A 15,932-nucleotide genomic window follows, 5' to 3' on the forward strand; every position below is an offset into this window, starting at 1 on the left:
CGCCTCCAACTACTCCAACCTGCCCGGAGAGGCGGCGCTGGGGAATCTGCTAGGCCTGTGCCTGCTCTCCTTCGCCGTTCTGGTCGTCTTCCTGGCCACCAGGACGTCCTACCGCAGGACACCGCTCCCAGAGGAGGCCTCCCTGCCCCTCCAGCCTCACAGCCCTATGGAGTGAGCGCGGACCCGTCCCTGCTCACACCTCGTGGGGGTCCAAGTAATGTCGGCATTGCGGCCGTTCAATGGTCAGAAGTTGCAACCGAGGGTTGCAATGCGAGTTCTGTAGGAGGCGTTGTTGTTGCTGTTGCCATTGTTGTTGTTGCGTTATTCGAGGTGTCGCGTTCCCAGTATCCTGTTGTCTCTGCTCCACTCCATTCAGACGTCTGCCGAACTGGAATGTGCGCACCTAGTTGATCGAGGCAATCCCGATGCGTGGCCCCGTGGAACCGCCTCTTAGAATTATGGGCTTGCATGTTTCATTGAGGGACAAGGGTGGCAGGAGTATGGATCCAGTTTGTCGTCGTTGGATAAGCACTGAACATTGGATAAGCGCTACATTTCTATTACGAACTGTTGCTGTCTTATGGAACTGTCCGTTTGCTGCTCCCTCCACTCCCTCTTGTCGTCGTCTCAGATCTCACCTGCTCTCCACTGTGCATGGAACGCTTGCACCGTGGAATTTTCTTGCACAAAGCTCAGTTTGAGTTGACTTCCAAACACGTTGACGCTTGTTACAAATTTGAGAAGAGCTGGCTCAAGAAAGGATGGCAAGGCGGAAACGGTTCGGACGGAGAACCGTTCCCGCTTCTTCAGCGGGAACGGTTCTTTGTCCGGTGTTTATTTATAGGGCGAACCCTTAGTGGTTGTCGACTGTTCAGGCATTGTTTACGAAGCCTTTTTGCTGGTAGCATGACAGATTAAATGTCCTTTCCAGCATTGGCAGGTGGGTACAAAAGGCCATACGTGTGAAGTGAGTTGCATATATCCTCCTTGTAACTCTTCTTGGGAAAATGTGCTGTTTAAGAAGATGTATATATTATGCTTTGATTAGCCGTGCTCTTCCCCCAGCTACCTCGGTGACTCCAAGGCAAAGCACCGGCGTATGAACCCCCCATTTGGTGGGTTCATATCCTGACTGGGGTGCCTGCTACATGATTGAGGCTTGTACCAGAGATTTAGGCACTATGTACTATATTTTTTCTTTAATAGGGATCCAAAACGATCTCTTTTCTAACTTTGGACTCCAGCTTTGATGTCGTGCCAAACTGAAGGTTGGTGTCCATGTGCATAACAGAGCGGGGGAACCGATGCCGTGTTCCAGCAATTGCTCGGCGTGGCAGCCCTTTTAGAGTGATATTTATTATGCTGATTGTCGGTGTTTGTTAACAAAGCTTTTTACGTCGTGCAACCATCCTGCAGTTCAGCAGGAAGCAATGGCATATCACTACAGCTTTGCAGTCACGTCTCTTACGTGTCCAGATGGCATTAAAAACTTCTCTTCCTTTTTTTTTTTTTTAGTAATGTGCAATGGGAGTTGTTTCCAACATTTTATCAGGCATGTCGTAAGGCGAGTTTTTGAGTTAATAAGGTAGGTACTACCAGGAATGAGCCTGACATGTCCAGAAACATTACTCTGCTTTTAGATGTTCGGATATTTGCTAGAGTTTTAGTTTTTGGAACATTCTAACAGGCCTTCTCCTCACGAGTATATGACCAGAAGGACTTCCCTATGTCGGTACTTCTTGCCCCCCATGCACCCATAGATTTCTGAACAGAGCAGAAGCGAGCTTGGCTCGTCGCAACACTGACAGTGTCGAACAAGGACTGTAATTTGATGGCACAATATTCAAACTCCGATTTCGTGAGGTTATGGTTGGTTAACACATTTAGTACCTTCGTGTAGTCAGGTACGGAGAACTTTTCCAGCAGTCCTAATTAGGGTTCCATGTTTTTGGCATTTAAACCGATAAATCATGAAACGTAACCCCCCAAGTTAGCTTCATCTAAATCGGGGTGAACCGAGCAACCCCAAAAGCCAAAGCTGTACGGAAAGAAATCTTTTTCTGTGGCTATCTTTTCCTGTGTTGACTTGAAACAACGCCCACACTAAACTCTCCATGGGGCTGCTTCGTTTTTTGGGACCCACACCTCTTGTTTTGTTTCTTTCTCTGTTTGAAGAAATAGGAACCCCAAGAATGTGGAACCCTCGTCATAATGGCTTCTTCAGTTGATGCAACAGTTTTAGTTATCCAGCTGATTTCTGTAGCCGGACTCTTTTCCATGCTTTCCTCTTCTATGCATTTGTTAGTCTTGGTATTAATTTAGCAATGTTGCCCTTTAATGCTTTCTGAGAAGTGTATGCTGTGCTCGGAGTTCTTCTTAAAAATGTTTAGGATTTGGGCACTGCAAATTTGCAGAAAAGGGGGAATTTCTTTTCGAATCGGCATGTTGCCTGAAGCACTTTTTTGTGTGCACCGTGCTCACCCAGCGGTGATGCTGATTGCAGGGTTTGTTGCTTCTGCACGAGTATGTGGGGGGCAATGACCCTGGCACAATGTGCGTTTGTAAAATCAACATCTTGCCCACTTACGACAAATTATAGAAATGAGTGGAACTTCGTAGAGACGAATGATCAGTTGGACTGGTGGGTGAGAAAACCTCTGCCACCCACTGTAGGGTGATCCGTGATTGTGTTTCAGCCATATTCCCTGTGATGATGGAGGCTTCTTACCTCAATGTAGATTTATTGTGCTTCTACCTGCCTCGCTTGTTTACATCATGGCCTCTCGATCTGGTTGCATTGAGCACCCAAATTTGTTTGATCCTCTCTTCTTTTTCATTTAAAGGGACACCGACAGGGTATTTATGTTTGCCAAGGTCTTTATTTGTACATGACACATGAGAGTCTAACTACACAGAACTTGCGGCTCAAAATTTGTTTTCTTTCCGCCTGAAAACCGCCGATTGAGGACTGGCTGGCTCGAGTCGCGCTCACTTTCTTCTCCGTGGTCACGTGCTGTTTTCTATGGTTTAGACCAGTGGTTCTCAACCATTGATGTTTTGCGGACCCCCTGTGGATCGGCAAAGATGTTGGAGGACCCCGTTTGTGGTGTGGGAAAGACGAAATGTATAGGTTAATTATGATATGATTTAATAAATGGATATAACTAAGGGCTAGTGTGAAGTGGACATCTCTTATTGACATGCACGTGAGAAAACTCGCCGAAAAATCGGAAAGCTTCTTTTCATTCTGAAAAAAATACATTTTATTGCCGGGCTCCACTGATGCGGCAGGGTTTCGCGGACCCCTAAAATTCCTTCGCGAACCCCAAAAGGTCCGCGGACCCCCATTTGAGAACCACTGGTTTAGACACAACCGCCAAAGATAATCAAGGTCGTGAGTCATCGAAGGCACACATTCAATACTAAAAATGGACAAAAAATATGATACCCATTTTTTTTGTGGCTTCTAAAAAACTGCAATTACGTTGGTTAAAAAGAAAAAGTTTCACAGCCATGTGACTTTTGGTATCTTTCTTCTCTATACTTCTTCTTCCTCCCCAGTCTATTTTCGGTTTTGAGCAGTTGCGTTTTTTGACTTCATTAAAAATATACGTGACTCTGTAGCAAAATGTTGACTGTGTACCGTATTTTCCGGGCTATATTCTGCGGACCATACATGTTTAAAAGTTAAAATTTTAGGCTGTGCGGAATATCTATGCGTGCAAACTATACAAAAATTTTGTTTTTCAATATCGTTGATTATGACGAGACGAGACGGATTTTGTGAATGAAAGAGTATGTTAATGATATTTATGTATCATACAAGCTTCTTTGTGAGCTAAGAAAGCTGACGTTTGTCAAGGTGTGCCGTCTATGAGAAGATTTTCGTGTCGACTAAGCACCAGGTGCGGACTATGTACCGAGTGCAGACTGTGCACCGGGTGGCAGACTATCTAAGTAAAAACTTTTATTTTTGACCCCAAATTTGCACCTGCGGACTATACACCGGGTGCGAACTATAGTCCGGAAAATGCGGTACTCTTCTGACACCATAATGGATCGCCTGGCAAAAAAAAAATTAAAAGAACAGTTTTTGGGGTGTCAGCGTCCCTTTAAAGCAAGGTTGAAGCTTTGTTGAGCCACGCATAGATGCACGACATGATCAAGTAGCTTTCCCTCGAGGTACTGAAAAATTTTAACTTCTTTCTAAACTAGGCGTTTTTCCTTGCTTCTTGGGGAGCTCAGGATACAGCCCAATCTTTTATAGAACTTTAAGACAGTATTTTACCGAATAGAGCATGCGGCCACAAGCGGCAACATGCACCAACCACTAAAACTGAAAAACATCTAGTGATAACTGGGTTTGACAATGCAGTTGAACTCAAAGTCGGAATGGACCATTAAAAAAATCCTGAAGGCTGCGTGCAAAGTGCGCAATGAATTATGGGAACGTCCTGTGCGCTTCCCTGAGCTTCTGCAGCATCTAAAACGTAACACTGAAGAGAGTCAAAGGGAGGGGGTAACATGCTTGCTCATCTGCCTTCACCTGCCTGCCTGCATTGCCTCCGTCATCTGTTATAGTCAGTTCTATGCAACCATTTTCCAGAATCCCTTTTGCTGCTGTGGAGGGTACTGCGTGTTTTGGAAAGGGTCTGTTGCAACTTCCTTTCTTTCTACTTTCTCGTGCTCTTTGATCGTTAACCCCGTGGCTACTAATCGCGAATGTCACTCGTGCCGTCCATAACGGACCACAGAACCCGACCACAAGGTTTTGGTTTCGGAGCTTTACTTGCGCGCTCTACGGCATATGGCAGTGCTACCACTATTGCTCCGCCATCTTCAGGGCATTGTGTTGTTCGTTTAGAATTTTCACTAAAATAAACCTTTATTGTCCCCCCTCCCCCCCCCCCCAAAAAAAAGAATTGACTTCTTCAAGTACAGGGATAGGTAACATGGCCACTCTGCCCCAATGCAGAGGTCCATTTTAACTGATATAGAAATGCAGAAACTTTTACTTCAAAGTGATAGTGCTCTACCATTTCCGATGATGAGTGGTATGGTACCACTTGTCTGATGACTTGCAAATGTTTCTCAAAGTTAACAATTTGTATGAGAGTTAGAGGAAACATTCTCTTGGCCTCCAGACGTTGTTTGTTTCTCCTGACCTTCCTCAGTGTATCACACAGTACTATAGAGTGAAGAAACACTGAGTGGTCACATCAGATAACCAGGAATTAATAGCAAGAGCAACGAACAACATCTAGAGGTCAAATAAAGGCTTCTTTTAATTTTTGTATATATTTTTTTTTATTTTAACAGAAAATTTTGTGCTATGTATTTTTTTTGTACTTGTATGCATTTTTTTGTAGGCAGTGAGTTAAGGAAGCTAAAACAGGGGCTTAAAAACAAAGTTAAAAAAAAAACACGAGTTGGAGTGAATTTTGGAGTACTTTTATCCCGTGAATCTGAATATCACATTTGTTTCCCCCGAAGATGTCACTAAACACGGGAAAACACGAAAACCCTTCGACCAGTTGTTACATCATACACAGGTCTGTTGGCCACCAAGCGCGTGTTACTCGTGTGGGCAGTGTGTGCCATTGCAAGCTTGCCAGATGTATTCCCTCACACTGACACCAGACATGACGTCTTTTTCTGACCTTTTTGAAGATAGCAAGATGGCACGTACATAGCTTTGATAGGCACTGAAGATGCGAGGGAGCAGAGATCCGGAAAATTCTGACATGATGTCACGCTCCGGGAAGGAGGGGCTTCAACAATAGTTCAAATATTATTTCCTGCAGCCTCCTTGCACCAAATTGAAAAATAATCTCGATATTCGTGATCCTGGAGGCCAAATGAAGACTATTTAAGTGTTTTTTCTCAAATACAGAAGTGCTTCAATTTCTCTTTGTAAGCAAAATTTCTCTCCTGCTGTGTGATATTGTGCATAAAGATTTCTCTCCCAGAAATTAAAAAAAAAAAAAAAAAGAAGTGGTTTTAGCGGTGAGGTTACCCTAGTACGACTGACATTTTCCAAGGGGTGAGGCGACTTCGTCAGTTTTATCTGTGATTCCTCTGCCATAAAATTTAAAGTTTAGGAGCCACTTCAGTCTCTCTTCAAAAAAGCTTCTAAGCTTCTGATTTTGATAATTGCAAAAAAGCTAAGATTGGGAGGTCGTGCCTCGGCCGTGTCTAGGTTATGTAGGGGTTCCTCGAGATCAGATATTTTTGGAAATCATTTGGTTGTCAATTTAATTAAAATGGTAATTTATGTAGGAAGCTAGAAAACTGCTTTCACCAGTCCAAGTTCAAACAAGAAGCAAATGGCTCTTACTTCCTTGCTTTCAATCGGAAGGCAGTTTTGGCATTGTGCTGTGTGCCCCACGACAGTTTTTACTTTATTGGACTGAGCGTTAGAGTAAAGACTTGAATGAAAGTATGCCCTTGCACTGAAAGTACACTATACTTGTGTGCATATTTATACTAGAATTTATAAGTGGAAGTTTCTGAATGGATTTGAATGTTGGATGACTAGGCAGGGGCATTTTTAGTAGTTTAGTAATGTTCTATTGTTTGCTTGTGAGAGACTAACCATGAAACATTGGGTGATTGGTGTTTTGTGATTATTGTCAAAGTAATGAAATTAGCGAGATTTTTTTTTTATCTAGTGTTTATAATGCACCTTTAGTGTTTTCTGCAGTCTGTGCAGAGATCACTTTGGGCCAAGTTTTCTCTTTTTAGAAAGTGTAGGCTGACAATATCTGTCCCACGGCAACTAAGTTACAGGGAATGCTTCGCGATGGGAATGGATCTGTCATCGTCCTTGCCACAGCTGCTTCGACCTTCAACATTGTTTTCAGTGCTGCTCAGTTCATATCTCTTGCCCAGTGAAGCTTCTGTGGCATCAGCAACGGTTTGATGAGTTCTAGTCAGACAAAGCCTTTGAACTTTGTGCAGATTGTGTTTTTTTCAGGAAGTTTAAGATCCAATATGATATGCTATTTGATGGGATGTGGAGCCTTCCCTGTCACCCTATTGCATATTGCTCTACATTGTAATCTAAGCATTGCCAGACAGATGTAGCACACCTGTTATATATCGACACCCATTGATGCAAAGTTTTCTGACACGACAAGGTTAAATTGTAATTTACTTTACAGTCTATGTTACACAAGGTGTCCAAGCAACATGTTATTAAAGCTTACAGAGGGGCCTGCTGGATATGAGTAACAGCATCAAGCAGGCCTTTTCTGCACTTGATTATTTCACCTGTCAAAAAGAGGATCCCCAGAAGTGCATTAGAGTTGTTGATAACATTCTGCTTATGTATTTCGCTGTTTTAAGCTGTCTTGAGGTATCCTCTTCCCTTTCAGGAGTCCTATTAGCTGGCTTCTCCTATCGTTTAGTTGACAACTTTTTTCTGAGGATTACATATCTCACGAGACCCTGATATGTTACAAACATATGTCAATTGGAAACCCTGCATAAAATTTAAAATTTGAATTAATTTTGTTTACCCCAGCACAGTCTGCAATGATGTTTGTGACACTTCTACCGTAATGTCTGGTGTGTATGGCATGCGTATCGGGGCTGTGTCGTATCTGATGCCTCTGTTGTGTGTATCACCCTTTATATATATATGCAAGAAGTGACATTTACAATGTTGATGTTAAAGTTTTAAAATTTTGCCAGCACATCTTTAATTCAGCCTGAAATGATGTATAGACGTGTACACTGAATAAATGTATTGCTGTTGACCGCCTACTTTTTTGGTCATGGCAGTTTCTTCTTTTTGTGAGCTGGTTGTGTGGGGTTCGCTTTTGGATCCAGATTGTGGCGAGTGTGTGGTTTTGTTCCTTACAACTAAGCTTCTAAGACGTCTTGAAACTTCATCTCACAGTTGTGTTGCCTAGCGGTATCATGGGTCTGAATTCGGTCCCAGTTGTGGGATCATTTGTCGAAAGGCATTTCACGGTATGACAGCTCGTCGAAGTGTGTTCGTTAGGCCGGGTGGAAGAGTTTTGGTGTATCTTTAGACTGCTCTCAGCTCGTGAAGCACACTCGAGGAATGTATTTGACATGTTCAGATACCACTGCAGTCATGCGGGTCAACTACCCAGAACGAGAAGGGCGGGGCGTCTCCTTCCGATGCCTGGCTTCCAGAGTGTGCCTTCCGCCATGCTTTGGCCGCGTGTGCACGCTCGAAGATCTCGAGACGCCGAAACGTTATCGAGGGTAGGAAGCGATCGCGCTGGAAGCGGGGCACCTTCCTGGCGTTCTCATTCTATCTGCGACTATAAACATTCGTAATTTCTATACAACGAAGGTGGCTTTTTGTACTGCTGCAAAATACTGAGCGACTTCCCACGCGAAATTTTGAAATAATTGAATGACTGGGTGATGGGTGCTTGTTAGGTTGAAGACCAAGAATGTAAAATGAGCGCATGATAGGGTGGGCTTCACTGTTTCGCACTGGGGTGCTTGGAAAAGAGGCTGACGAGGAGGAGCGTTTTGGTTGTAAGATAGGGGTCCGTGTTTTCGTGGTGTGTTTCTCTTCAAATTATGGGCGGTTTTTTCGGGGTTTATTATAGTTTTCGGAATCGGTGTTAGTTTTCAATGCCAGGCAAGATACTGGGGTTCGTCGGGGCTAATGTTATAGAACAGCTGCATATTTATAGATGCGTGACTCCAAATGACCCCCCCCCCCCCCTCCCCCCCTTCTCGGTATGCTCTTCCGGGGTCTATGGACCTCACGCCCGAGATCCCAATATTTCAAAAACGTCATCTTGGTACCGCGAACAGAAGGAGACGGCGAGGGACGGAGTTCCCAAAGAGAGACAAACATCAAGGACAGTTTGTAAGTGTTTTGTTCAGATGCACAACGAACAAACAATGCTTCACATATTTTTGTTTCCCCGAAACGGATCTTTTTGTTTAAGGGTAGGTCCAATTAATTCGTAAATATTCGGGTTTTCCATACATAAAAAATAAGAAAATAAAAAAAACTGACGGTTTGTTATCGGGGTTTGTCGTTATTAGGGAGTTTTCGTAGATCGTTTTCGCCGACCCGCAACTCTCTCCGCAACCCGCCACGATACCCGGAACTCTACAGCCAAGGCCATCGGCGCGCAGGCCAAGTAGCGACTTCTTTCTTCCTTGCGGAATGCTTAGAGGAGGGGGAAGCGCGGTCTGGCGAAAACTCCCTATTTACCGAAAACGCGGAACCCTATGGTTGTAATCCAAGCGGGCTCGGAAGTCTGGGGTCGGCGCTTAATTTGTCCTTTGCTTCGTTCTCGGACATTCTAAAAGTCGCGGATTCGCGCTTATTATGACATAAGCGCATGTTCAATATATTAGGGTGATAAACTTGATGGGTGTAGAAAACAGTCCTCAAAGGTTGTATTTGACACCCTTTGACCGGTGTAACTGTCAAAAACTTCGTTAGCAATTTTTACGCTTGGAAGTAAGCGAATGACCATAAAAGACCATGTTTGTGAACGTGCGGTACCGTGTAAGGTTGCCGAACAGGTGATGTCCCCCCCCCCCCCCCCCCTCCTCCTGCCGGTAAACAAAAACCGGTCCTTATCGCACCTAAACTCCACGAAATTCGGAAAAGTCCTGCTTAACCCCGGCCTCACACTTGAGAATGTGAACATGATTCTTGACGGACATAAAGAGCAAACTAAAGTGTTAAACGACATCAAGCGTGACCAACGTTGTCTACAAAAACGTGTAAAAATTTTGAAACTCGAGTCGGAGATTTTGAGTCTTTAACAAAACGTCGCAAATGCAGAACTGCGGATCCCACACCTTGAATCACTACCACGGCGTAACTGAAACCCGCACTACTGTCACATGCCTCACACTATCACTATCACAGATGTGTATGGTTTGAGCACACTAGGTGTGCTCAAATCAACAAATTTCAGCTGCGTTTGATATTTTGTTGTCTTCGTCCGTTTCTTTTTTTTGCTGTTCCCCATTTGAGGGTCTACAAAATGTCGATTCATAGCCAACTCGCCTGCACTCTCTCGCTGCTTACAAATCTTACAAGAAGAGCCGTTCACCCTGGGCCAAAACGTAAAATTTTAATAGCTTACGAATAGATACTAGAAATAAATGCGTACCTCTTTGATGTGTCAGTTGTGTAACGGGTATTTATGTGCTATTTTTCATAATCTCAATGAGAAATAACTTGCAGTCATAAAACAGACATACGTTCCTGTGGTGTTAATATATTAAATTCAAACAGTTTTATATAAAAAAAATAATTTGCCCTATTTGTCAGTGGTGTAACGGTCATTCTTATAACGGTCGTAAAAAAGTCAGCCGCGCAAGGATTAGTTGTGTCGTGAGTAAATCACAGCACAGGTATGTTATTGCCATACATGGGTAAATTACTTTCAAAATGTAATTTAATTACAAATACAATTACTTTGCTTCAAAAGTAGTTTAACTACAATTACAATTACTACTACGAGAAAAGTAATTGATTACAATTACAAATTACTAAAAAAAGTAATGCAATTACTTTACAATTACTTATTTCTGAGGTCGACCCGACTTGGGCCGTATAACTTTAAACGAATTCTATAGAATGCAACATATTTGTTCATTCCTTACTCCAATGTTCATGTACTGTACTTTATTTTTATGAATTTTGTTAAATTCGTGATGGCCGTATGGGGCAATAAAGCATTACATTCTTATATTTTCAATAAATAATAATAAATTAGTTCATACGCTAGAAGACGATAGATCGATAAAGAAAAATTGGGTTGACAGACTTTTGTTAGCCAGGTAAATAAAAATGTGACAGTCATATAGGAATATTTTACAAGTGTTAATATAAAAGTAAAAACCACACGCGCTAATATGACCACATTCACATACAAACATCATGGTATTGTAAATTATTTACATTGAGTTAAAATTATAATGGCTCAGAACTATGCAAGCACCGAATCGGGGCTTCCGAATCGTTGGTGACAATATTCCCAGGTGCGAGGTCAGTCTCCAAAGTGCTTATACAAATATCTGAAGTAAAACCACCAGGAAATAAACTTGAAAATAATACAGAAATATGCATATGCGACAGTGCTGGCAGAGGGACGTAAAAAAAACTGTCAAAAAAGAAAGAAAAATACTTTAATAGACAATTAAAATTCCCAACCTCGGCTGAAAGCTGAAGCTCAATTTTGTCTTTCAATATTTTGGCATGTTTACACTATTGTTTTCTTCTCGAACCGCAGACGGCGCTACACGGCGCCGTTGAGGTAGACTCCAAAGAGGATCGTCTCTAAGCTCGCAGTGTAATAATAAAACAACAAACAATGCGACGCCATTTATTTTGTGAGTGTGTGGGTGTTTCACCTGGAGCTATGCCACTTGTGCAAGCGCTGAGGCAACGTTACTAAAACACTCAGTTGGGAAACTCCCATAGAGACAGCTTTCAAAAAGTGGCCCCAAACTGTCGCCGAGCACCGAGCTAATGACGAACACAATGCCACCATTTCTCCCGCAGCGGCCACTCGAGGAACTGCACGTGACTTCTATTTTGGCTTTAAGAACAGATACAGCGGAAGAGGTTACAGGGGTGCCACCCCCGTCTCCCCGGCGGACGCGCCGCGTTGAGCTAACGAAGTTAAAATGCACCTAGCGCGGGACGTGCTACCTGAAAGGCCCGCTGAGGCATGGTTATATAAAAACAATATTAATTGTGCCGCAAAACCCTGCAAACTACAGATTTTAAAAACATAACGCGCCCCTCTTTTGGTATTAAACTCCAATAAATTTCATACAAAAAGAGTCTTTTTCGTTTGTTTTTACGCAAAAACAGGCTTTCAAAAAGCTCAAGGTGACCACAGTGCAGACAAATGATAAAGAGTGGCGCTGTTGTCGCATTTAGCTCGGTCTCGGTGGACGCCAGCGGCCCAGGTTTCGACGGCGAGTTTCCCAACTGAGTGTTTTAGTAACGTTGCGCTGAGGCTTTCAGAGAGGTTCCGTCGGCGCCGCAGTTTTGCAAAAGTAATTGTAATTGTACCTGAAATTTTGCAATTGCTGATGTTAGAAAGTAATTAAATTACAATGACAATTCCTTTTAGCCAAAAGTAATTAATCACAATTACAAATTACCAAGAAAAGTAATTAAATTACAGTAATTAAATTACTACCCAAGTATGGTTATTGCGAACATTAATATTGCAAAATAAAACCAAAATACATTCTCATAAGCAGAAAAAATAACAGAGCCGTAAAAAAGCTATCTTGAGCACACGTTCTACAATATTTGCTGTTTACGATATAACTAAACATCTAGGAGCTCGGCTGTGTATTTTTATGAAAATAAATAATGTATTACCTATTGATCAACAGAAGAGAGGAAACTAAAGTCAATGTCGTCAAATGAACGTTTTATGAACCTAATTATTTATTTAATCTTGAAAATGACCGTTTTATAGTCTTCGAACAGTATATTCTGTTAGAAACCACATAGGCAGAACAAGTGTAGACTGCATTTAAAACACTAGCAAAAATTGTGAGCCATTCCACTCTGTGAATGTGGTTTGCCATGGCGAAGCTGTAGAGTACCGCAACAAATGATTCACCAAGATACGCACTTCACTAAATGTTTATTGACAGTATATATATACATAATTTTGAAACGGAAGTGATGATTGCTTTGTGATCACTACGATATACGCTAATAGGCTCAATTACAACTTTGTCGAAATTATCTGCTAAAGTTACATCTATACATAAAATGCTTTACATATATAAGAGCTGCTGCTTTTATATATCTAAAGCAGTTACGTCACCCGACTCACGCGGGAGGAGACCTGCCCATTGTTCTCGGATGTAGTACCTCCCTTATCACACGTTTCGACGTCTTTCCTTATCAAAATGCATACCGCGGTGGCGGGGCGTATATCCATTTCCATACAATGGAGCGCTTTTACGTGCAATTTAGTTTCTGCACACGGATATCATAAATGTATGGAACCTTAACCATATACAGCTTCGCTGTAAAACCGCCATAGATAGCTTTGTTACGCTTCGTGTTAAAAATATGGCTTGACGAAATTCTTGGATCATCAGAAGTATTACACAGCTGAAACACCATATAAAACGACGAAGAAAGCGTCAACGTTTGAATGAATCGCCCGGTCAGCGCGCTCAAATAAGAACACTGTCCCAACAACTAACAAATAACGTAATAAACGCAAAAAAAAAAAAAAAAAAAACTTACATTAATCTTACTTTCTACAATTGTATAAAATCTTCCCTCGATAAGTTTTGGAGGTACTTGTCCCCGGCAAAAAAATACATTAGTCTTGTTAATGAAAACGTCAGCGATTAAGGCAAAATTGGCACATTGTTTAATTTGTTTAATAGTTACTTCCAGTTTGTTTTTACACCTGATAATGTGATTATTTCACATGATCAAATGCACACATCACCGATTGGAGGTATTTATGATATTCGGATTGATCAAAGAGACATTTTTTATTTGATTTTATACTTAAACGTTAAAAGATATCGCCCTTGCGCTGATAAAATCCCAAACATATATTTAAAGAAAATATGCACAGCAGTGTTATCTCTACTGAGCCACTTTATGTAAAAAAAAATCATTATCTTGTGGAAGTCTTCCACATGTCTGGAAGACGGGAAAAATAGTTCCAACACCGAAGTCGGGAGGAATTACAAATATAGAAGACTACTGTCCAATCTCACTGACATGTACAAGTTGCAAAGTCCTTGAACACTTTATCGCTAAACAGTTGTACCTTTTGTTGAGTATAATAACCTTCAAGGAAATGATCAGTATAGTGTTAGACGAGGTCGTTCAATAGTTACTCAACTAATAGAAGCAACCCACGACATAGGTTTATGCTTCGTAAAGGGCGGGCAGAGAGATGTGGCGTTCTTGGATTTTGCCAAGGCATTTGAACGGATTTCTCACTCAAAGCTACTTCATAAACTCAAATATATTTTTAACAAGGATGACATTCTGACCAAGCTTGAAGCTTATCTTTGTTTGTCGAACGCAATTCGTGCAGTTGAATAGCACAATGTCAGACAACTTATCCGTTATATTAGGAGTGCCTCAAAGGTCTGTTATTGGGCCACCACTATTCATTTTTTATATCTGTTACATGAGCCGAGACTCTCAAGCTGGTGTTAAAATTAAACATTTTGCCGATGATACAATTATGTATTCAGAAGCACAAACATCCGATGATCAGAGGACATTGATTGAGCATTTATAGATATTGACAAGCTGGTGTGACGAATGACAAATGAAAATAAACAAAAACAAAACTGTATATATAAACATAACGCGAAAAAAGTACCAGCACAGTTTACCTATAGTGTTGGGGCGATGCCCTTGAAGTGTGTGCAGGACAGCAAATACCTGCACGTTCTTTTGAAATCGAAATTGGGCTGGAATGCACACGTAGAAACTGTCTAGAAAAAGATTTAAGATAACATGTGACACTTAGAAGGAAATTAGGATTTGCCGGTCCACAGTTCAAGTTAACAGCATATAAACCACTGATCTTACCAACGATTGAATATGCAAGCCATGTTTGGGAATTATTCACACAACAAAACATCCACAAAATAGGACGTACACAAAGTCTATCGATTCTCAGACTGCCTCCATACTGAAGTCTGATGCGAACTTTCTGCCCATAATTACCAGAATGATGTTGACTCGAATGAAATTATTTTTCAAATTGCTACATGTTGATTACTTTATGGATATTCAGAAATATCTTAAGTATGCAAACTTCAATAACACAACTAGAGTGAAACATAACAAATTTATTGTGCCTAATCGATTCGACAGTGAGTCTTTTTATAATTTTTTGTTTTGATTCATAGATAAATGAAGCTGTTTGTCCACAGATGCCGTTAATAATGAAAATGTACGGGGTTTTCTAGATAACATTTTTAGTGCTTAAGTGTGTTTTTGGACTTTTAAAATGCCTGCGAACCTTATTTGGCCTCACGACTAGCAGTATGTTACAATAAACAATAATGTAAAACAGTCACTTCAATCTATCCAGCGCGTATCACCGGGACAAAAAAAATAATAATAAATAAGCACAAAATGCCAGGTGATTGCGCTGTAGATGCGTGCTCGGTGTTTGCTCGACTGCGCATGCTCATAAAACGTTCCACAGCTCTGTTGACGAAGATGGCAGCGGCCAGGAGGCGACCTTACCGTTTATTCACACTGGAAGCGGATCGGCGTTCGCAAAGCGGTTGCGAAGGCGGTAGTAGAAAGATCCAGTACAATGGCACGCGCACTCGATGACATCAGGTGCGCGTGCAATTGTACTGGATCTTTATACAACCGCGTTCGCAACCGCTTTGCGAACGCCGATCCGCTTCCACTGTGAATGAGCTGTATCGTCAGCTCTTTGCGCAGCTAGTGGCGGTGCGCGCTTGGCTGCCCCGTTGTCGAGCATCCCCTACGCCTTCTCTACGTTGCACTTTTGATCGGCGTGACCCTCCTCACGTTCCGATGCGCCAAAGACGCGTTTCGGAACCCTTGCTCTCCGTATTGGGGCTGGAGCCGGAATCGGCTGGAAGATGTCACTTCCTACCACCGAAAAGCGCGTGGGCGAGAAATGCAGACGCGTGTCTGGTGTCGATGATCGTCTCGCCGACGTATCCCACGACGGCGTCGCAGACAAAGAAGCGAATGCTGGACCTCTAGAGCCGACATCGACTTTGCTGGATGTATTTTGTTTCGGTATACCGCACCACTATATGTTATCCCGCAACATTCCGTTTCACCTATAAGTTCGACCGCCGCGGTGACGCTACTGTGAAGCCAACCAAGCAGCTTCAAAAGGGCATCGTCACAGGGCTCCTTTGTGTTCTTTTTTATCACCGGCTAAACCAATTATGCA

At 42.2% G+C, this 15,932-nt stretch overlaps 1 protein-coding gene across 3 annotated transcripts in view; it reads left to right on the forward strand.

Moving 5' to 3' along the window:
• The window catches only part of LOC8050666, a 41,692-nt gene extending 33,891 nt beyond the window's left edge, over positions 1–7,801 (forward strand). For all 3 annotated transcript variants that reach the window (XM_040222333.3, XM_040222331.3, XM_040222332.3), the window contains exon 5: positions 1–7,801. In XM_040222333.3, coding sequence (XP_040078267.1) covers positions 1–411 — 411 coding nt within the window. In that variant the 3' untranslated portion in view covers positions 412–7,801.
• Positions 7,802–15,932: the final 8,131 nt, after the last annotated feature.

This window comes from Ixodes scapularis, unplaced genomic scaffold (assembly GCF_016920785.2).
Source record: "Ixodes scapularis isolate PalLabHiFi unplaced genomic scaffold, ASM1692078v2 PGA_scaffold5__190_contigs__length_132052651, whole genome shotgun sequence".
NCBI classification, from domain to species: domain Eukaryota; kingdom Metazoa; phylum Arthropoda; class Arachnida; order Ixodida; family Ixodidae; genus Ixodes; species Ixodes scapularis.